General features: G+C 44.0%; 1 protein-coding gene across 6 annotated transcripts in view; it reads right to left on the bottom strand.

Moving 5' to 3' along the window:
- LOC116217910 (carcinoembryonic antigen-related cell adhesion molecule 5-like) overlaps positions 1 to 23,808 on the bottom strand; it is a 71,484-nt gene that overhangs the window by 43,582 nt on the left and 4,094 nt on the right. The window contains exons 3-10 of one of the 6 annotated variants that reach the window (XM_031576637.2): positions 23,297 to 23,554; positions 21,823 to 22,089; positions 20,232 to 20,498; positions 18,021 to 18,120; positions 9,572 to 9,600; positions 9,285 to 9,310; positions 8,886 to 9,041; positions 6,174 to 7,702 (exon numbers count right to left, since the gene is read on the bottom strand). In XM_031576637.2, coding sequence (XP_031432497.1) covers positions 7,643 to 7,702; positions 8,886 to 9,041; positions 9,285 to 9,310; positions 9,572 to 9,600; positions 18,021 to 18,120; positions 20,232 to 20,498; positions 21,823 to 22,089; positions 23,297 to 23,554 — 1,163 coding nt within the window. In that variant the 3' untranslated portion in view covers positions 6,174 to 7,642. The other 5 variants (XM_031576642.2, XR_006152652.1, XM_031576640.2 and 2 more) reach the window with 5 other exon arrangements.

The raw sequence follows: 23,808 nt of genomic DNA, 5'->3' as shown, positions 1-23,808 counted from the left end.
TATGAGCAAAACAGGCTATAAAAAAATATGTCTTTGCTGTTTATCCTCTTGGTCTTTCACTCAAAATATTCACAAAAATCTTACCTTTTCATAGAAGTAAAATTATTGAAAGAAAAAAAAACTGTTGACATTAAATAAATATTTTTCCCCAAAACCTGTGTGCCACAATTATTGGCACCCCTAGAAAAATCTTATAATTAAAATCCAACTGAAGTATATTTCCAGTCATGTTTTACATTTTTAAGTTCACCTGTTTGATAAGGAACTCTTAAGAGGTCAACCATGACTTCCTGTTCCACTGGCGTACAAATATGAGGTGACACAGGCCAAATTCCATTAGTCATTCATCACTATGGGAAAGACCCAAGAACACAGTGACGATGTGCGACGAAAAGTTGTTGAGCTGCACAAATCAAGAAATGGACACAAGAAAATCTCTAAACAATTGAAAATACCCATTTCCACTATCATGGAAATAATTAAGAAGTTTAAAGCGACAGGAGATTTTAAGAATCAGCCTGGAAGAGGACGTGTGTGTACATTTACCCCACGCACCGTGAGGAGGATGGTTTGACTGGCAAAAGAATCTCCAAGGATCACAGCTGGAGAATTGTAGAGGTTAGTTGAGTCTTGGGGTCAGAAAGTCTCCAAAACTACCATCAGACGAAAAAGAAAAAAAGCCTCTGCTGTCAATCAACAACAAACTAAAGCGCCTACAGTTTGCCAAATGTAAGTCAGACTTTCAATGGGACAGAGTTATATGGTCAGACGAGACCAAAATAAAGCTTTTTGGCAACAAAAATCAAAGGTTTGGCGTAGACAGAAAGATAGCCATACAGAAAAGCACCTCATACCCAATGTGAAGTATGGTGGCGGATCTTTGATTTCGTGGGGCTGTTTTTCTTCCAAAGGCCCTGGACATCTTGTTAGGATACATGGTATCATGGACTCCATCAAATACCAGCAGATATTAAATTAAAATATTAAACAGCCCCCTCCAGTAAGCTTGAAATGGGCCGTGGTTGGACCCTCCAGCAGGACACTGATCCGAAGCACACCTCAAAATCAATACAAGAATGGTTCACCGACCGCAGAATAAAGGTTTTGCCATGGCCATCACAGTCCCCCGACCTAAACCCCATAGAAAATCTGTGAGATGAGCTGAAGCCGAGTCTACAAACGTTGACCTCAGAATCTGAAGGATCTGGAGAGATACTGCATCTAGGAATGGTCTCAGATCCCGTGCCATGTGTTCACCAACCTCATCACGCATTATAGGAGAAGACTCAGAGCTGTTATCTTGGCAAAGGGAGGCTGCACAAAACATTAATTTAAGGGGTGCCAATAATTGTGGCACACATGTTTTGGGGAAAAATATTTATTTAATGTCAACAGTTTTTTTTTCTTTCAATAATTTTACTTCAATGAAAATAGTTGTCACGACTGCCTGGCTCAAGGCAGCCCTGACATAAAATGGGTCGACCACACCGTAGTGATAATTAAAAGGGTTTATTTACAATAGGACAAACAATCAGTATAATGTATTAAAAGGAAGTGTCGTGCAATGTGTCTAGGGGTAATCAAGTAAACAAACAATAATGTAGAACGCGACGAGGACGGAGGAAGTATTCCGTGTGGTATTCCGTGTAGAGTTCAGTAGTAGTCTTTCCCCAGGCTCTCACCACTGGAACAGTCCATACCCTACGACGGCAACGCAGAGGTCTAGATCAGAGAGAGACCGTCCATGGCAAAACCCCAGCCTCTTATAGGCCAGCCCATTAACTGTTCAGCACTCAGCACCCTGCAGGATAGATAAGCAACAGCCGTAACACACAAGGGGCGGAGCCCCTGGCCTGATTAGTAGGGCCGTAACACAGTTAATACGGACGTGGACAGGAATCCCCCCCCCCCCCCCCCACACACCTTTCAGCCAGTGAATGCTGGTCCTTTTCAGGTCTGTATTCATCCTGCAGGGGGCGCTATAGCCACTCAGCACTCCTTGTTCAGTCTCACCATGCTGTGTCAGGGTGCTGGGGTTTTAGGAGGTGCTGTGGGGAAAACACCATCCGAGTAAAAACTGTCTTTTAGAGACCAAATCTTATGTGTTCACTTGGGTGACATTTACTTGTTTACTTATTTATTTGTTTCAATACGCTACTTTTACTGAGTTGTTTCAATACGCTACTTTTACTGAGTTGTTTCAATATGCTACTTTTATGTTTTCTGGTGAGTAAACAATAATGTTGACTCTGTGATGCTGATATATGAGGCAGTATGGGTAAAACTCAAATGATAAAAGTGGTCCATGATATTAGAGGTTCACTTGATTGTATCGATTGAAACACAAACGTCAACTACCAGCAGATGGCAGCAGACCCTTAGTCTCCTTTCTGATGAAACAAACACCCACACACACACACCCAGACACACACACACACACACACACACACACACACACACACACACACACACACACACACAAACACACACACAGACACAGACACAGACACAGACACACACCCACCGTACAGACACACAAACACACAGACACACACACACACACACCACACACACACACACACACACACACACACACACACACACAGACAGGCGCACGGACGAACGTGCACAGGCACAGACACAGACACAGACACAGACACAGACACACACACACACACACACACACACACACACAGAGAGAGACACGGACGAACACGCACAGGCACACGCACAGGCACACGCACAGGCACAGGCACAGGCACAGGCACAGGCACAGGTACACGCAAACGCGCACACACACACACACACACACACACACACACCGTACAGTCACACACACACACACACACACCGTACAGACACACACCGTACAGACAGTGCATCCTCATCAGGTAATAACAAGTTTAACTCACCCGTTACTGTCACTCTCTTGGTGGCTTGGGCTGTCCTCTGGGCCAGTGAGTTCTGTGCGCTACACTGGAACACCTGAACCAGCCCAGGAGTCGCTGGAGTCCATCGGACCGTGTCTCCCCTGGCTGAGAAGGCCAGCATGAAGGCCTGGCCCTCCTGTGGATCTGCGCCGGTGGTGGGATTCACCATCACCGGGTCTGTAGGATGAGACAGTGACATGTGAGGGTAGACCCAAGACAAGATTATCAATAAACTAAAATGCATGTTTACACAGTAGTGATCATACGATGCTGCTTACTTCAAGTTACCAAAACAGTGTTTTTAGGCCTATTTACACTGAGTGACGATAAAATGTGTATTCTGCATTGGAGCCCAGTGGCCCAGGCCTATTATATGCTGTTGAGTACTACTTGAGAACATATAGATGTGTAATCTGTCTAGAACATCTAGATGTGTAATCTGTCTAGAACATCTAGATGTGTTATCTGTCGTTTCATAAATCTCTCCCTTCAAATGCACTTAGTAAAAGTAGCCCACCCAAAACATCTCATCCAAGTTTTAATTAGCCCTCTAAATGTTTACATGAGAACACCTCTGATGTCTTTTCACTATTTATTTTTAAAGTGAGCGTCTCCTCATTGTGGCATAGGACTGTTTGATTTTGTATGTGATGGATTTTTGTAAGATATTCATCTACATTGAACTGCAGCATTATGCTAGTAAAATCCACATAAGTGCACTAGCGCTGTGATGTAAATTTGGCTAAGCTACCTTAGATCTAGAGACACATACCTCTAGGCTGATGCAATGTCTGAATACATGTCTTTACCCTTGGAGGAGTAAATTCAAAGGTATTTTCATTTGTTTGAGTTTCTGTTGTAGAGACTCTTGAGTGCTATTAGGGGTGCAATGACTAACACACGTCAGATGGTGGCACTCCACTGCGCAGTCCACACACACACACCCACACACACACACACAGCCACACAGACACACCCACACACATGCACAGAGAGAGAGAGAGGGAATGAGAGAGAGAGAAGAGAGAAAAAGTGATATAAAAAGTGATACAATGTTCTAATATGATACAATTCATTACCAACTTCCAGAAAATGAGAGACTTCCTTTGTGTGCGTAACATGGATCTACATGTCATAATGGATCTACATGTCATAATGTCTTGTGACATTGCACCTTAATTTGCCATCTGTCAGTACGTGGTTGAGATGAGGTCAAAAGGTGTATAGCAAATACACTTCTACTAAAAAGTACATTTGAAAAAAGTACATTTGGAAGAGAATGGACAGACACATAATTATGGATTATAAAACAACGAGAATGGACAGACACATAATTATGAAACAATGAGAATGGACAGACACATAATTATAAAACAATGCAAGCCAGGTTGGCTGTTTTATTTCTGTCTTATTTATGTGTCTTATTTCTCTCTCCTGGGTCCTAGTGCCTGAGTGTAACTATTAAGGACAAAGAATATAGCACCTGCACAGAGGAGGGCGGACTGCTCTTATCTTATCTGTGTCCTTATTTTAAAACTATATCAGCAATCCATGAAAAACCATTTAAACAAACATTTACTGGCAGACAGTTCAGAGGTGCTCACTGTGTCAATGTCCTTTCAGTTCAATTCTTCACCTGAAATCATGATCTAATGTCATTGGAACGGCAGACTGGCCCTGTTCTTGCAGTTCCCCTCACTGAAATGTAGTAAACTGAAACTGAGCTTTTATTGTCTGATATGAAATAGGTCTTCTGCCACTACTGCAGTCATGTGTATTCAAGTGATTAAAAAGACAACGCAAAGCCTTGTGAAATGTCTTTCTGTTAAAGCCATGTTGTCTGCTGTCTTTTTTATCTTGTTATAAGTACCAAGGAACCCTCAGAACTTTGATACATGAACATGATAACAGCCCCTGTGTTCCATCCACATCGGTCTCTGACGGGGGAGGGGATCGGTTCTTACCAATCCTTGCTCACTGAGGCGAGTGGTTTCCATGGTTTTTCAGTGGAGACATGTTAGTAAACATTCAATTGTCGTTTATGAGCTGAATTATTTAAACCTGCCGCACCTGCTACCGTGTTCTGTTATTCTAAATACCCCTGAGGTTTGGCTGGGCTGCACACTTCCTGTTTTCAAAAAGTGAACCGCAGTAGAGTGCCTGTGTGTATGTGGGCAACAGTGTTGCAGTTGGTTGCAAACCTTGTAGTGTGGGTACACCGCCAAAAGTCGTACTCTCACTGTCACCTGTTTCCTTTTGCAGAGATGCAAATACTGAGAGAAATAGATGAGATGAAGTTACGCTTCAGGTTCACATATCACAAATAAGGAAGGATGGTGAGAAACTTGCACAGGAACCCTGCACAGGAAGGGTTACGAAACACTTAACTGAACAGAAAGATCTTTGCCAACAACTGATTGAGTGTGTAAAGCATATTTGTTTCAGGTGCATGTCCAAACTGTATTGACATGACCATAGCTAATACTGAAATGAAACACTAATACACAATTAAACACCAATACACAAACACTATTGTTGTGTTGTGATATGTTGTCCCTCGTGGCACCAACAGGGGCAGCGCTCCAAATTCCATTGCATGCAAATACAATGACAATAAAGGCTTTCAAAAACTACATCTGAATATTCTTCAAGACTTTAAAGCTGTCCTCTTTACCATAGCTTAAATCTCTCCTAATGCTTGCTGAATGACTGTCCAAAGTAAAGGACTAATAAACACTCCTTAACTGCTTGACTGCTCATGCCCAGACGCTGGGTAAGGCCTTCTTCCCAGATAAACATCTTAGTATACATAGTCTGGCTATAGCTAGGATGATATATGACTGGAATAAGGAAGTCATTTTGAATGGCAGTAATGCTTCATGTTTAAACTTTGGACGTTGGATGTTCATAACAAGCACCACTACATGGAACCTGGCAATCATCTGTTGAGGTTACACCTCTGCTTGCTAAAAATTCAGTTACCAGGTCTTGGCTGAGAGACATTTATGTGGTATTACAGATTTCATAAAATTTACTGTACATTTCAGACACAATACTGAGCATGGATAGCACTTATATACAGTATATGGCGTGAATTACTGAATATTAATGAGAATTGTAAATAATACCCTGAGAAATTAGCACATCTTGATGAACTTGATTGACTCATTTAACATAGATTTTCTTCAGTTTATGTGTGGAGGGTGGGATAGATGGCCAACAGAGAACTGTTTTAGCACAGAATTTGAATTTAGTTTGTTTTTATTGTTGAAAGGTAGCATCATAACAGCAACAAGAGCATTTGCACAGTACAGGACACTGATAAACGAGGAAAACAAAACCTTTATATTATATCGCAGTATATCTTTAAAAACAGTGCATCCCTGAGGCATTCTTATATGCATATTACAAAATAAAAATAATAAACTGGAGTTAAGTGACAAAATTCACAAAAGGTTTGCGATTGGTCCAACACATGCATATCTAAATCTTCTTCTAAATCAATCTTCCCATATAAAAATAACACAATTTACACAACTACAGATGCATTTCGGCACTCAAAACTGTGATTGCTCAAGGGCAGCAGAGGATCACTAACCCTTGCCCAGCAAGTGCCCAGCCCTAACCCCTCAGCAGATACGTGGACACAAACTGACATTAGTGCCCTATCGCCATTTGTTATTAAATTAGCTAACATTAGCTATTTGCTGGCACTGAGTACTATCTATGCTAGCTAGTTGATGGTTTGTTATTGCAGACATTACCTAGTAACTCTGAATTGAACGTTATACAAGCAAAAACTCAGCTGGAACATAGCTGTAGGCTGTAAATAATCCACATTATTGGTGGTTTCTTCATTTATTTAAAACATATTGCAGATAGGTGTCCATAAAGGGTTAAAATGTTAAAATGTGTAATCTAAGCTGTAAACATTAACGCTAATGCGCTATGTTGCTATCGGCCATGTTATATTACCCCACTGCTGCGCTCTATAATCTTTGTGTGCAAGCTATGGCAGCTACCATTGGTCTACGTACTGTAGCCTAATACGTCACAGTAGGCGAATGTTCTACCATTCATTTGAATGGGAATGAATGGCAGCGCAAATTACTGCTTACTCAATCACACTAATACATTGTAGCAAACTTTGTTGTAGCAAACGTTACCTGACAATTAATTTACCTCATACAAATTAACTCTCACTTTAAAACATAAAGTGCATACATTCAGACTACAACATTAAGGCAAAGCAATCTGAATGGTCAAGTCAGTCAATATTCAATTAAACAGAAATTGATTGGCTTCATATTCAGAGCTACAGAACAATTTGAAGCAGGCCAGCTGTTCTTGCGTGCTTCCATTTTCAAAGTGACACCTGAGTTAATCTGCCAAATGACACGATTCAGATAAATGACTTGCTGGCAAACATCTTACTGTGTGCTTTAAACTACAGAAGCACCAAATTGCCGGGGCAGTTACTGGTGGAGTATTTATGAATGACAACCAAATGTAGAATTCAAATCTTCCAATGATACTCAAACAACACTAGATGGAAAGCTGTTTTCTACCCCATCATGAGTATGGAGGGGGTGGATTTGGGATGCCAGACACCACTGTTTAGCCTTCTGGAGGTGTCTTGGGCCTAATATACAAAACACTGATGAAGGAAGGTGCCTGCTTGAAAACCCCACTAAGGGAGTAAGAGAGGGTGATCATTTCTTTTTCACCTGAGCATACGTCACATCTGGTACCTGGTTGGGTGGTCCAGGAGCCTGTAGGAAGAATCATGTAATCATGAATGCAAATCATGTAATGAACGTTACATCTGGTCACTTAGGGAAAGGAAACTGAAGCAGACACTGAGCACACAAGTCTATAGAGCTTGTAATCCCATCACCTTGGCACAGCATCATCATTTAATTGCCCATAAATATTTGGCCATTTGGGGCCACTCTAGTCTTACCACAGCATTTACTGGACATTTTGTCATTTAGCGGATGCTTTCATCCAAACCCAGTTGAAATGCTGTACAGATATCATTTTTCGTCAGTCCCTCGGTATTGAACCCATGACTTTGTCCACTTTGCTTTATCAGCTACAGGAACACCAGCTCCTTTTTCTGGGATAGTCCACAGAAATCTGTCTCATCCCACAGCACCTCTAGAACACAATCATCACAGCACCTCTAGAACACAATCATCACAGCACCTCTAGAACACAATCATCACAGCACCTCTAGAACACAATCATCACAGCACCTCTAGAACACAATCATCACAGCACCTCTAGAACACAATGATCACAGCACCTCTAGAACACAATGACCACAGCACCTCTAGAACCCAATGATCACAGCACCTCTAGAACACAATGACCACAGCACCTCTAGAACACAATGACCACAGTGGACCTCTCTCATCCCACAGCACCTCTAGAACACAATGACCACAGCACCTCTAGAACACAATGATCACAGCACCTCTAGAACCCAATGATCACAGCACCTCTAGAACACAATGATCACAGTTGACCTCCAGCAAAGGAGCAATATTCGAGCTGAAAGGGGTCTGTATTGGGTAATATAGACAAGGGCATTGTAGCATGACCAGTGGGCACACTATGGGCAACTCTCTGTGCCAACCCGTCTGTATATCCAAGCCTAACAGATTACAATATGCTGTAGCAAACATGGATGCATAGGGTCTGGTGGTGCCTGGAGGATTAGAAGCCAAATGCACTCATATACACACATACTGTATACACACATATACACTCATATACACTCATTTTATCACAATTAAACACACACACACACAAACACACACACACACACACGCACACGCGCACACACACACACACACACACACACACACAGACACAGCTTTGGATAAAGATATTGAAATGGCTTCAAATGTAAAAAATGCAATGTCATGTTCTACAAGGCAGTCATCACACCTGGCCTGGGTTGGGACCAGTAGACCTTGGGAGTTTGACTGCTGCATATATCGTTGCCGCGGCTACTCCTCCATCTCCTCCGTCTCCTCCATTTCCCAGATCCTCCTTCTGCCCATTTCTTTTCTGAAAGTGGCTGATATCTGCATAGTCAAGTTCCTGAAGTCAAGTAAATGAGAAACAAAGAAGTTTTTGTATTTGTTATTACTCATACTAAATAATAATGAATTACTAAAACACAATTAATATAACTTATCTTATAAAGCGACAGGACAAGGGTACTGAGGAAGAAGAGACTGACGGGAACTCATTACACTGATAAGACAAGTGCAATGCTATCTGTTGTTTGCAGTCAAAGATCAATTAAAAAGAATGCGGATAAAGAATGTAGTTTGGACTCACTGTTGAAGCATTATTTTGTGGAGGTGCTGTGTGAGACAGGGATAAAAAACAATCAAGTCAAACAGTGGCCTTTCCTGTAGCTGGTCAGTGATGACATGGTTTTAAAACAAGGATGTTATTTAAAGGAGGTAATACAACATCAGTGGCCTTTCCTGTAGCTGGTCAGTATGTTATTTAAAGGATGTAATACAACATCAGACTCCTTCTCTTCCTCACTCTCCCTTACGGACACAAACACACACTCACACACACACAAACACACACACAAAGAGAGAACTTATTCTTACCTTGTCGACCCATTGGAAGGCCCAGTTTCCTATGGAGAGTAAAAATGACACCTAAGTCAATGATCATCCACATAATTCCCATTCAAGTGCTCAGGTGTCTGCTAGCTAGTATTTTTAGAAGTGAGGTTTTACAAACTCCACAGCTCCGTGACAGCTGCCTTCATCTAACCAGGCCAGCTAGTGGGAGTGACAGATGTGTTTATCTGTCCTTCACATTACCATATGCCATCAATTTGAATTTGGGGTGGTAGTAAAAACAGGTTACCTACAAAAACATGACTACATAAAAACCTTCATAAAAACATGTACCTTTAACATGAATTGTGATGTACTTATGTCACAGGGTGAATTGGTAGTGAGTTGGGCCCAGCTGTTGCCCATACCAGTGATTGGCATTGGCAGTGATTGAGACACAGCTGTTGCCCATTTCATTCATTAGTAGAGCATGGTGGGGATAGGTTGATCCTCTTTTAAAAGGCCCTGTGTTTGGTGTGCGGGAGGTTGGTGGATTTAGGTGCAGGTTGGCACTCTGTACGTCTGCTTCTGTGCTGTTTTTTTTTGTGTCCTGTCTGTGTGCCTGCCGGTGTGCCTGCTGATTCCACGGGAGAGAGCCTGGCTGTTTTCCCGGTTCGTGATTGGGACGAGGAGGCAGTGACAGCTGGGCAGATCGGCGACGACGGGGCTATACACCGCGCAACTGGAGCTAAGCTCCAAACAGTAAAGAACGTGTTCATTCTACTCCGCTGTTGTCTAGTCTCTTTTTATTTGCCTCTCGTTACTGTCCACACTGAAGGCTGTGCACTCCTCAGGCTTCTCTGCTGTGCCGTTCCCTGGATCTACTCCCGGATTCTTTCTTCCCTGGTCGCTGACACGGAGCAGTGGGTGACGTCACCGTGCCTAGCAGAGGGAAGTGGCATTGCGGGGAGCCACTAATGGACAGTTTTTGTTGTTTTGATTTTATTTGTGGGAATTCGAGGGTCGATCCCCACTTTTTGAACTTTCTTGTTGTCGGTCTTGTGTGTCTGTCTCCTTGCCCCTCCTGCATTTCCATCGCCATTGGGGGTCCCAAGTTAAGGGGGTGTGGGTTGGGCTAGGTTCTAGCGTGGGTCTTGGAAATAGATTGCAGTGCCCAAGTATTTTGTGCAGTGGAGTGCCTTCACTTTTCCCTCGCAGTGCCCTAGGTAGACTGTCTGCATTGCCTGATTGTTTGAGGTTGTTAATGTTTACCACGTGTGTTGTGTGACTTGTCCTGCTCGGGTTCCAAGCTTATGTCCACCCCCATTGACAAGGTGAGGTTCTTTGCCCCATGAGAGCTGAGTAGGGGAGGGTGTGGGAGACCTTATACATGTTGCTCGATGTGGGCGATAAATAAAGATATTTATTTTAAACAAACTGTCCTGGTCTTCTGTGTGGAGTAGAGTGTGGAGAGGTTTTATATCCACCTGTGTCGGGTGGAGTTAAAGGTCTCAGTTTAAACCTGTGACACCTTTAAATGGCGTAGTCGGCAGGACCTCTCTCACACACTGCTCGCACGCAGGGGTATCATGGACAGTCAGGGCGACAGGGGGGGTCAAACCCTAGTTTGCCAGGAGCATCTGGGTCAAGTGTAGCCCCCCAATTTACCCCACTAGCAATGCCCTGGTTTATGTGCTCACCCTGGGTCCCAAGGTTTACTGGTGAGGTTAGTGGGATGGGCTTTGGGGAGTGGCGGACACAGATAGAGGCTATATTGAGGGCACAAGGGCTAGTGGAACAGCAACAGACTGATCTCATCATGGGGGCGCTAGATGGACGTGCAAAGAGAGAAGCCATGTTGTTTAGCCCAGAGCAGAAACACTCACCTGCTTCTTTGTGGACTGCCTTACAGGGCCGGTTTGGCAGCCTCACCCCTATACCCACCCTCCGGTCTCGATTCTTCGACTCTAAACAGAATGGGGAAGAGTCCCTCCAGGATTATCTCTGCATACAAGGGAGCTCTTCAGTCGGTGGCTCAAGTCAGAACCGGATGGCTCTTCCAAGGACAAATCCACGCTCTGCCACCAGTTCGTTAAGGGGCTGAGAGGGCCCACTGAAACAGGAGCTCGAGAGGCACATGCGAAGACAACCAGAAATGACATTTGAGCAGAATAGTGCAGAAGCGGAAGTACTGGCTCGGGAAATAGGGATTAGAGATTGTCAGGTTTGCCGTACTGTTGCCCCCCCATTGCCAGGTGTCCCAGCCACTGTGACCATTGCAGACTTGGAGGAGTGGAAGGGAACCCTGCAAGCTGAGCTACGCCAGGAAATGAGGGAACAGCTGAGCAGCCTGACCGAAACCTTGGTGAAGGAGGTTCGGCACCATGCTGGTCCAGCCGTTGCCCCTACTCAACGTAGAAGTGAGCCAAGGGGAAATGGAACGGGGGGACAGTACATTCCTTTTTCCAACCAGAGGAAGACTCCATTTCGGTGGGACGAACAGGGCAGACCCATCTGTTCGGAGTGTGGGCAATCCAGCCATGTCCAGCGCAATTGCCCATTCACCTTGAGGGGTGAATCGGCCCCGTTAAACCGGAATCCCCGGCCACTGTAGGGCGAGCGGTCGGGGATATAGGCAGCGGGAAAGAGGAGAGCCCTGAACAATCCGCTTTTGTCTGGACCTGCCCTCAAGTGGAAGTGGAGGTGAGTGGGGTCAAAATACCGTACATGTTGGACACTGGGTCCCAAGTAACCATGTGCAGTCTCAGTTTCTTTCAGAAGTGGCTTGGCCATCTCTCCATCCACGATACATCCCGGCTCCATTGGCTCACCCTGAAGGCAGCAAATGGCCTCAAGATCCCCTATGTTGGCTATGCTATCGTGGACTTTGTTGTCGGAGGGATATCGGTCCCAGCCAAAGGGATAGTGATTGTGGAAGATGACTGCATTGGGGCTGACGAAGGGATCCTGGGGATGAATATTATAGGCCACTGCTGGAAGGAGCTGTTTCACGGCATGTCACTAGGGGTGAAGAGCTTCACTGCCACCATGGGGCCAGGGGCAAGGAAGGCATGGAAGGAAGCCTTTGCTTTCTGTCGCCAGGCTGTCCCAACCTGTGAAACCGAAGAACCGGCTGGTACTGCACGTCTGTTCAAGAAAGACCCAAACTGCATTCCAGCCAGTTGTGAGAAGCTTCTGTGGGCAAGGGTGGTTGGAGGAAGCCCCTTGCAAGACTACTATGCTCTGGTTGAGGATTCCGTGGCTGGGCCTGGGTGGCAGGTGGCTCGTGCTGTTGTGAGGGTGTGATGTTCACATAAACTAGGTGTTTTGATATAGGTACTGAGAAGTCAGTTAAAGGCTCTCCGGTACCTTTTTATATGTATGCTGGACAAAAATCCAGTCTAGCCATATATATATATAAGTACATGACCCCATCTGACTAGAATAATGGGATGAGTAGCAACCACCTAGGCCTTCAAATTAGGAGGCTAGCCCTTTAACTAGAGACGCTCCTGGGTTGACTGAAGGCAGGTGAACGCTCAAAAGGGGGTGGTGGGAATGTGATTGAATGGAGTAGTGGTGGCAAGCTAAGGTTTATGAATTATCTGAGACAACTTAGACAGCCAAAGGCCTATTTTTGTTTCAAACTAGTTTTGTTTCTTTATTTATGTTTATTGTTTACATTTTCCACTGAGGTTATTCTCAAGTCCATTCTAAAAGCATTGAGGATTACCGGAATACGGAAGATTCCTTCCAGCTCGGGAAGCGGCGAGAAGGGCGATATTTCTTTTTTGTTCCTGTTTTACGCATGGTAATGCCTTGTGATTTTTGAGTTAGAAGAGGATTGGGTTCATTTTTGTGGATAACGTTTTGGATTATTGTTACACATGGGATTGTTCCTGAAACTGCCAGGTACATTATCGCGGAAGCAGGCCGACACTTGCGGCCTGTCGGAACGCTGGCACTTTAAATACAGCTGGAACAGCTGGGACTTGAAAATACTGGTTTCCGAGAACTTTATGTTAACAACACGATAATATTTTCTTTATAAGGTTAATAACCACGCATGTATCGTTGTGTATACGTGTTTCATTGTATGTATTCTCTGCCTAAATGGGTTAATACAGATCTCCCAATTTTATGAAACAGCGAAATGTGACGAGTTTCTGTCTGATGCAAATAGAATTTGTTATTAGGGTACAAGGAGGGCGGCTGCCCCTACGACTGTTGAACCTGAATCCGTACCCCCTTGAGCTACCGAGGAGACGACCACTGGCCAACGTCACCCCTCTGGACCCCATTCAAATATGTGGAGAGCTGGATCTGGAGCTTCACCCTCAGGGTCCAGGGGAAGTCGAGGTCTCAGTGCGGTCTGTCCAAATGCAGCCGGGAAAGGGCCATAACCTCAGCCCACAGCCAGTAGAAGGCCTGGATCCAACACAACAGCAAAGATTTGATGCCCTCCTCTCTCGCTGGGCAGGGGTATTCGCTGCGGACAAAGAGGATTATGGCCGAACAGATGCTGCCAACTTGCTGAAAGGCTTGGCCAAGGCGGACCACCTACTGAGATTTTAAGGAAAGAGGCTCACCCTGAAGAAAGGCGATGGTGGTGGGAGCGGTTAAGTGTGCGAGAAGGGGTCATTGGCCGGAAGGTGTGGGATGCCGTTGGGGACACCTGGTGGTGGCAGATCCTAGTCCCCAGGGCTGCCACTAAGGGTCTGTTTCGAAGGTACCATGGTGCCCTAGGACATTTAAGTGCAGGTCGGACCGAAGCAGCGCTGAAGCGAGGATTCTACTGGCCCAAGCTAGGGGAGGACGTCAAATGTTGGGTTGCAGAGTGCCCCCAGTGTGTTCAGAGGAAGCCTGAACCTGAGGTAAGTGCACCTTTAGTGCCAATCACCACAAGCTACCCCATGGAGACGCTGGCTATTGACTATCTTTCTCTTGGACGGCCTAATGACACTTACCCTTACCTACTTGTAATGACCGATCTGTTTTCAAGATACGGGTGGGCTGTCCCCACTAAGGACCAAACGGCAGCCACGACTGTGAAATCCCTTTGGTCAGCTGTTGTACAGCATTGGGGTTGTCCTGAACAGATCCTGACTGATCGAGGGGCAGCCTTTGAGTCAGACCTCTTAGCCCAGTTCTGTAAGCTCTATGGGTGCACCAAGATGCGTACCACTCCCTATCACCCTCAGGGGAATGGGGCCTGCGAGAGATTTAACCAAACAGTTCTGTCTCTTCTAGGGTCGCTTGGGGACAATGAGCAGAGACACTTGCCTGAACAATTGCCTCGGCTCCTCCAGGCATACAACAACTCTGAACACAGCACTACTGGCCTAACCCCTTTTTTGTAAGGTGTGGCAGACATGCCAGACTTCCTGTGGATGTGATTTCAGGTGTGGAGTTTCCAAGGCCTCGAATGGACCTGGATGGGTGGGTGCAGTATCACCACGACCAGCTCATCCGAGCCTACAGCCAAGTGGAGGCCAGAGCCCGGCACCAGCAAGACCGAGACAAATGGCGGTATGATTGGCGAGTCAAGGACCTCCTATTAATGCCTGGCAAGTGCTGCTGAGGAACTTCAGATGGCGCAACCAAGGTAAATTGGCTCCTCGATGGCAGCCCCAGCCCTTTGTTGTTCTAGGACATCTCCTTCCTGGGATGCCTGTTTTGCGGATCCGACCCGAGGGAGGGGGACCCGAACGGACGATACATCGGAATAATGTGCAGCCATGCCCCTATGCTGTACTACATCCACCCCTAGACCGACTCCTCAGAACCAAGTCGACCAGATGACCCCCAGGTCCCCCAGCTACCCAATGCTGACTGGCGCAACTATACCTGGTACCCAGTATATGCCCCGGTGGCCCCACTTGCCCACAGAGAGTCTGCCACTTCCCCAGAGGTTCAACCGAATAGAGTTGAGGGGGGAGATGGGTCAGTTCGTAGATCTCAAAGGGAGAATCGGAGACCACCAAGTAGGCACCAATCTTCCTGAAGTTAGGTAGTCGGGACGACTATTGAGAAAGGTGGGGGGAGGGACACAGGGTGAATTGGTAGTGAGTTGGACCCAGCTGTTGCCCATGCCAGTGATTGGCATTGGCAGTGATTGAGACAGAGCTGTTGCCCATTTCATTCATTGGTAGAGCATGGTGGGGATAGGTTGATCCTCTTTTAAAAGGCCCTGTGTTTGGTGTGCGGGAGGTTGGTGGATTTAGGTGCAGGATGGCACTCTGTACGTCTGCTTCTGTCCTGGTTTTATGTGTCCTGTCTGTGTGCCTGCCGGTGTGCCTGCCAGTGTGCCTGCCAGTGTGCCTGCCAGTGTGCCTGCTGATTTCCACGGGAGAGAGCGTGGCTGTTTTCCCGGTTCGTGATTGGGACGAGGAGGCAGTGACAGCTGGGCAGATCGGCGACGACGGGGCTATACACCGCGCAACTGGAGCTAAGCTCCAAACAGTAAGGAACGTGTCCCATTCTACTCCGCTGTTGTCTAGTCTCTTTTTATTTGCCTCTCGTTACTGTCCACACTGAAGGCTGTGCACTCCTCAGGCTTCTCTGCTGTGCCGTTCACCGGATCTACTCCCGGATTCTTTCTTCCCTGGTCACTGACACGGAGCAGTGGGTGACGTCACCGTGCCTAGCAGAGGGAAGTGGCATTGCGGGGAGCCACTAATGGACAGTTTTTGTTGTTTTGATTTTATTTGTGGGGATTCGAGGGTCGATCCCCACTTTTTGAACTTTCTTGTTGTCTGTCTTGTGTGTCTGTCTCCTTGCCCCTCCTGCATTTCCATCGCCATTGGGGGTCCCAAGTTAAGGGGGTGTGGGTTGGGCTAGGTTCTAGCGTGGGTCTTGGAAATAGATTGCAGTGCCCAAGTATTTTGTGCAGTGGAGTGCCTTCACTTTTCCCTCGCAGTGCCCTAGGTAGACTGTCTGCATTGCCTGATTGTTTGAGGTTGTTAATGTTTACCACGTGTGTTGTGTGACTTGTCCTGCTCGGGTTCCAAGCTTATGTCCACCCCCATTGACAAGGTGAGGGAGGTTCTTTGCCCCATGAGAGCTGAGTAGGGGAGGGTGTGGGAGACCTTATACATGTTGCTCGGTGTGGGCAATAAATAAAGATATTTATTTTAAACAAACTGTCCTGGTCTTCTGTGTGGAGTAGAGTGTGGAGAGGTTTTATATCCACCTGTGTCGGGTGGAGTTAAAGGTCTCAGTTTAAACCTGTGACACTTATACACACAGAGAAATAGAGGTATAATATCTGTACCCAAAAGTACAGTTGTCAGAAAAGTATCCGGTAAGGTATGGAAATGGTCCTTAAGGTGATAACTGCGGACCAAAATCATTGAAAAGGTACACAATCATTGCTGACAGCCAAGGGTACAAAGTTGTACTTTTAACAAACTTAAGGTTCAGGCAAATGATGCAGGAAATCATTGATCACACTGGGAGAAAGGTTAAGCTAGCTAGCAGGGACCAGCTAATGTTCTCTACTGGTAACGTCTTCAGTCTTTACTTTAGCTCTGCTCAATTTTGATAGTTGACTTATCTTACTAACTTTGTAAACTATCGTTGCGACTTTTGCCTTTTTACCTTCTCTTGTCTTCAATGAGCTGAATATTCTGACTGGCTAAACTTGGATAAATGTTTAGGTTCGAGCAGAATATTCTGATTGGTTCAACTTGGATACGTTTTTAGTTTTCAATTGGAAAAGCATAGTGACAGAAAATGTCGTATAAAAAGTTAATGCACTGAGATGCTCCATAGACCGCTACTCAAATTGGATGAAAGTCTGTATGATTGAATAAACTTCAGTTCATAACATTCGATCGTCTGTCTCTCATTGAAGTATCAACTCTAAGAATTAAATTTGCCACAACACTAGATGTAGTGTAACACTTTGTCACACATTGTTTAACTAAGCAAGATTCCATATTCATCTTTTTCTCTCTTTCCCAAAGCTGCTCACATTGTTTTGGGTTTTTGCCTGGTCGACTTTCAGCATCTCAGGTATGGAAACAGCATGGGTTTCCAATGGGTTAATTTTGGTACCAGGACATAAAGGTACATTTCTGTCACTAGGGGTGCAGAAATGTTCTTTTTGTGTACAGACAAGAAGGTACTAATTGTACCTATGATAAAGGCACAGTGCTTGTACCCCGATAGAGTACAGCTGGAGCAACAAACCTCTTGTACCTTTTCAGGTCCATTCCTGTACTTTGATTTCTTAGTGTGTACTAAAGCCTGTGCTTTGCTGATATAAATTACTGTAACATTAACATTACCAATTGGCTCATAATGGAAACTTACTTTAGAGCATTACGAAAGAGGGTGATTGAATATGAGGAACTGTAATCATTTCAATGCATGGAAGTGGTCTTATTTTGTGAGTCATGGACAAGCGATACACTACCATAGTTTGCATACAAATAAAGTTTATATATTGTAGGTGGCCAGGCTGTGTAAGTTAATGGTAAAGTGAACTCACCCTTTTTTCTTCAATAGAAAGATGGAAATTCCAATCACAGCTGTAACTCCTATTAACACTCCTATTACTATTATGACTATAACCCAAGGCGGCAATGGACCTAGTGGTGAGAAAACAAAAAGCATACCTTGCTTATTATTAAGCAAAAGTTTACAAAAGGAATGAGTTTTTTTCAGTGAATGACACTTCATAATACTGATTTCAAATGTATTTCTGAGAATTAGAGTGTGCATCATGAAGGTCTACCTCCACTCACATTCAAAGCTGTAAATGTAAAGAAAATATATGATATATGATTTAAATAATTTATACATGAAGTTTTCTCTTCTGCAACATCTGGAAAGACATCTGGTACTGGCCCCTATTGGTACTGGCCCCTATTTCACTCTCCCAGGTACAGAGAGACAGAAATGTAGGGACAGTAAGGAAAAAGTTCTGTGTCACACTCTAGAGCTTCGTTTCCATTAGGGCGTTAATCGTCCCGCTCTCATTGGGAATGAATGGAGACGATAGCCTGTCTGTCGAGCAACGAAACGCCTCCGCCTCCCTTCCAAAGTTGACGATTCTTTAACTTTATGCAAATGCAGACCACGCGGTAACCAATGAGTTTGGCGTGTGTGAGAATTGGCAGCTGAAGTTGTGCAGATGGGCGGGAGTAATAAAAAAAATCAAAGCAAGATGGCGGAGTCTCGGGATTCTGTTACTGGGAAATGTTTTATGTGAATAAAAAATACCGCCTGCCGATAATACGCCTGAATGGAAACCTAGAGTCAGTTTCCATTTGGGCGTATTATCGGCAGGCGGTATTCCGCCTAGGGGGCATTGTCAGAAAAATCAAGTTTCTCTGTTAAGTAGCAACTTCGGTTGCAGTGCAGCGCTAATATAGCAGATTAGCTTGTGAAGTCATGAAAATATGATAGATGTTGCGGCTGTCACTCATGCTCTGATTCATTTACTTATCCATTAAATGTATTCCTTTATTTATTTGTTTTCTCTGATTCATTTATATCAGCCAGTATAATCACGATATCACACATACCAGAGGCAAAACGCACCGATGAGGCTACAGGTTACAAACCAGCTAGCTTCTACATTGATCTTCAATTAAAGTGTTAGCAGCAAGCTAACAATAATGGTCGAGAGCTTCAGTTAGGACCTACAATATTCTGTTTGCCCTGACAGTGTTCGTGTAGTATATAAACAACAAACCGAGTCGATGTAGACATATACAAGTCGTGTAAACACCTGTATTCACCTTTATTCACATAAAAGATGTCCCAGTAACAGACCCCAGAGACTCCGCCATCTTGCTTTGATTTTTTTGATTACTCCCGCCCTTCTGCAAAACGTCAGCTTCCAATTCTCACACATGCCAAACTGATTGGTTACCGCGTGGTCTGCATTTGCATAAAGTTAAAGAATCGTCAACTTTAAATGGGAGGCGGAGGCGTTTCGTTGCTCGACAGACGGGCTATCGTCTCCATTCATTCCCAATGAGAGCGGGACGATTAACGCCCAAATGGAAACGAAGCTACAGAAACCAGATGAACTAACACTCATAAACATCTCTTCCAGTCTGTGTTACAGAAACCAGATGAACTAACCCTCCTAAACATCTCTTCCAGTCTGTGTCACAGAAACCAGATGAACTAACCCTCCTAAACATCTCTTCCAGTCTGTGTCACAGAAACCAGATGAACTAACCCTCCTAAACATCTCTTCCAGTCTGTGTCACATAAACCAGTGTCAATTGCATTGTGAAGCACAATTCCACAGTAGGATTTAACCTGCAACCTTGTGCAAAAGGAAGCTAAAATCACTTTCTGTAAAACAAGATACTTGGGGCATTCAGTAATGGGTGTTATTTGTGGATATAATCATGGACAAATATTTCTTCATACACATAATTATCATGAAAAACTAGTATATAATAGCGTTCTGATAAACACCCCAGGTCTCTTCAAAATGTATGAAGCTCCAGTCAAACTTGTCCCATTAAATGCCCATGTGTAGGTGCTCTCAGGGACGGACTCAGCAGTACAGGTCAAATGAACTGGACTACCGATCTCTATGGTAGCTCCTTCTCCCATAATGTTCACTTTCTCTGGTCCGTCTGTAACCACAGATATTAGCTAGTAACAAAACACATTTCAACCAAGTTTAATACACGTGTAATAGCTTGAATCAGTCCAAAACATAGTTGACACTCACAGTTCACAATCAGTCCTTTAGAGGCGGTCTCAGAGCTGACAGGGTTGCTGACTTGACATGTGTAGTATCCTTTGTCTTCTTTCTTTAGTGGGCTGATGGAAACTGTTCTGTTGAGCTCATCGATGTTAACTCCATGCAGAGGATTACCATCCTTTCTCCACTCTCTGGTGATGATGGAGCCCTGTGCATCGCAGGTTAAGATGACAGAACTCTTACATTCTATCCAGACGCCACCAGTACTTGTAATGGCAGCACCAGAGATTCTCTCTGTGTGATGTGGAAAAGAAGGGAACAGAAGTAAATGACTACCAGGTTTAAATTGTTTGAGATTTAATTTACATCAAACCACACATGCAGAGACTTCTTGCCTTGTGGGCTGTTTGAAATAATGCTTTTAAAAGTATTTAATTCATGAGAAGACATGCTAGTTCTTCAAAATAGACGGTAATATCTTGAATCCCATGACATATTGTGAAAGGCATAACAACTGAGTCCTCATTCATTATGTTACAGAAATAAAAGACACCCACATGACTAAAATCAATCTGTTCCTCAATATATAACTTCACAAGACAAACTTTGATATTTTCGTGAGCATTTTAGAGGCCATGGGCAATATCAGTCCAATTTCTAAACTCAGTACGGGTTGTTGCAGCATCAGGTCTGACACAAGGAGATGTACCTGCTGAAACTGTTGATTCATATTCATGGGTATTGCCAGCAATGCAATTGGAATATAGCTGATGGAAAACTCAACAGCTAAACCAATACAGCCCATCCCTTCAGTTCTGGCAGTAAAGTCCCTTCATCTAGTGCATGCCTGTGCACTTTATATTAATAGATGCTAATTGATCATTATAGCCACAAGTTATTAAAGCTATTATATCAGGTTATTATCTGATAATCAGGCTATTAATCAACAGTGAAAATTACACCTCTGTGTGCCTGAGCAGGAAAGTTGCTTCTTACTTATAATATATTACTGATTAGATACAAGAGGATTACCTATTTAACTTTAATAGCTCTGTGAAACATTTGGCAGAGGCAGAGGTACAGTGTGACAAAGTAAGACTGAAGCTTGAGAAATGGAGAGGAAAGTGGTAAAAGAGATGTGTTGTCTAATGGGACAGTAAGATTTAATACTCCCGCTGATCAAGTAAGAGCACACCTCATAACTGACCTCTAAAGGCTCTGATGTGTGGAAATAGTTTTGCTGCTAGACCTGGAAATGAAACCTAAAAGCATTGTGCACTCAAAAAGCACTGACATGATCTGCTGTTGGTGACAGGTCCAGTTCAACAGAGATGAGTTTGGTTGATTTAAAGGAACTATGTGAAACACACGTATATCCCCATGTGCATCAGAGGAATCTTATGATACTCCTCAGTTCAGGTTAGACTGGCATATGATAAACAACAGAGATTGAGACAGCAACCATTGGAGATGATTGAAGGCAAAATGGACAGAGATGTAGGAGGCAACATGTGACAGATAATGTTGAAGATTTATCATCATTTCTCTCACACATCTCACATCTCTCTCTGTCTCTTTGTCAAAAGATGCCAGTTGAAAGACTCTTCTTTGGGCTTACCAAGCACAGTGATTGTTGATGGTGATGATGTTTCAGACCTGTGGGTTTTACTATTATAGGCCCGGCAGCTGTAGGCACCGCTCTGACTGGCCTGAACGTTCTCCAGTCTGAGTTCTGGTCCCTCTCTACCCAGCAGGGTTCCATTCAGAGCCCACTGGAACTGGGCAGCAGGCTTGGACTCAGAAGAGCAGGACAGGGTGATGTCAGAGCCTGAGCTGTAGAATGAGTCTGGAGGTTTCACTGTTACTACTGCACTATCTGGGCCATCTGTAATTAAATAGTACTAGTAGTATTACATTTCATTGTCATTTTAATATGGTTTATATATTTACAGTTGCCTTCACACTTAGCTCACTGGGAGGAGTATTTGCTCCAATTGAAAAATGTTGATATATATGATACTATACATTTATGGCTGTGGTAGCTGTGCTCTTCTGGATACTACATGCTTGTCAAAAAAGGCATGACTTTGGGCATGAGCTATGAAGGCTCTGTTTTGTGCTGACAAAAGCATATTTTCTACATAGTGGATTGCAACTATCAACCAAAGACAATTTTACTGATTTGACGTTTCACGGAATGGTTGTGGAATGTGACATTTTTGGGTCTGTTACTATGTGCCAAGTGTAACAGAACTTATTTTGTATCCAGAATGCAGTCTGTGGTACCCAAATGCATGAAATTATTATGAAACCATGTAACACCACAATGCCTTTTGTCCATAAAAAACACAAACGTGTGAAAAGCACAACAGTCAATTCAGTGCACGACTGAATCATCTGTTTTGTTTTCAATGCATGACTGTTTTCTTCAATATTTTGTGAACAATGCTAATGTTTGTGTTTTTCACGAGGACAATAGGCATTACGGTGTTACACGGTTTCAGAGCCGTAAATGGGAGCAGAGAATGTGTTCTGTAAATGAAAAAAGACTGTTACACTTGGTGCCCCATATGTTACCTGAGGCTGTAGCTGATGCTGATAAACTGAAACAGATTCTAATAACATTAGTGCTTTAGAGACAGCATAGTGTTGACATGCACACCATAGAAAAAACAAGTAGTGCAAGTAGGAGTAGGAGTGCAGTTGGATCAAAAGTAATTAGGAAAAGAAAACAATCAGAGACACCATAAGAAATGTCTTTCAATGTCACCTAAATCTGTGATGAACTTTAACTTTACTGGATTCATTTTAGTTCAACTTCAGTTGATTAACTGACAGCTTTTATGCTCAAATGAGGCCCTGCCCTCGTGCATCAAAACACTCAACAGCTTGGGATGTTTCTGGAAGGTTTGGGTTTTTTGTAATTGTGTCTGCATCATGCTAGCAGTAACTTAAAATGTTAGTCACTCTTAGCATGAATAAAATTAAATCTCCCAGTGAAGAGCAAAGTGTGTCAGCAGGCAGGCAGGCATCCATATGACTAAAACATTTAATAATATTTAAATATGTATTTTAATGAATCATGCACTTACAAGCAATGGTCAGATTGACCTCGGAGCTCATTTCGACATTGATAGCATTGGATGCTTCACACTGGAATGGCCCAGTATCATATCTAGTCACATTCACAACAGTGAGGGTTCTGTTGTCACTTCCTGTGACATCAGCACTCCTGTTAAACCAACGAAATGAGGGGTAGGAGCCAGAGGCGGAGCATGTGAGGATGACAGAGCTGTTGAACTCCACCAACTCATGCTGATTGGCCTCTGCTTTCACATTGGAGATTTTGTCTGGAGGTTAAATACAGCACGGACAATTCTTAGCATAGCTGGACCAAATCATGGAACAATAGTTTCCTATCAACACTAACTAAATTAGTTAGAGATTGATTGAGAAACACAGCCCCCACCACACACACACACCACAGTTTAATCCACCTAAAATATATAACTTCCTGTTTTGACCAATGTCTCAACGAAATACCAGTTTTGTACAGAATTGTGCATTTAGTCAGGAACACAGTCAACATATGGAGACTCCAAGG

The sequence above is a fragment of the Clupea harengus genome, chromosome 11 (assembly GCF_900700415.2).
Source record: "Clupea harengus chromosome 11, Ch_v2.0.2, whole genome shotgun sequence".
Lineage (NCBI taxonomy): Eukaryota > Metazoa > Chordata > Actinopteri > Clupeiformes > Clupeidae > Clupea > Clupea harengus.
The sequence above is the reverse complement of the archived record's forward strand: the minus strand, read 5'-3'. Positions and strand labels throughout refer to the sequence as shown.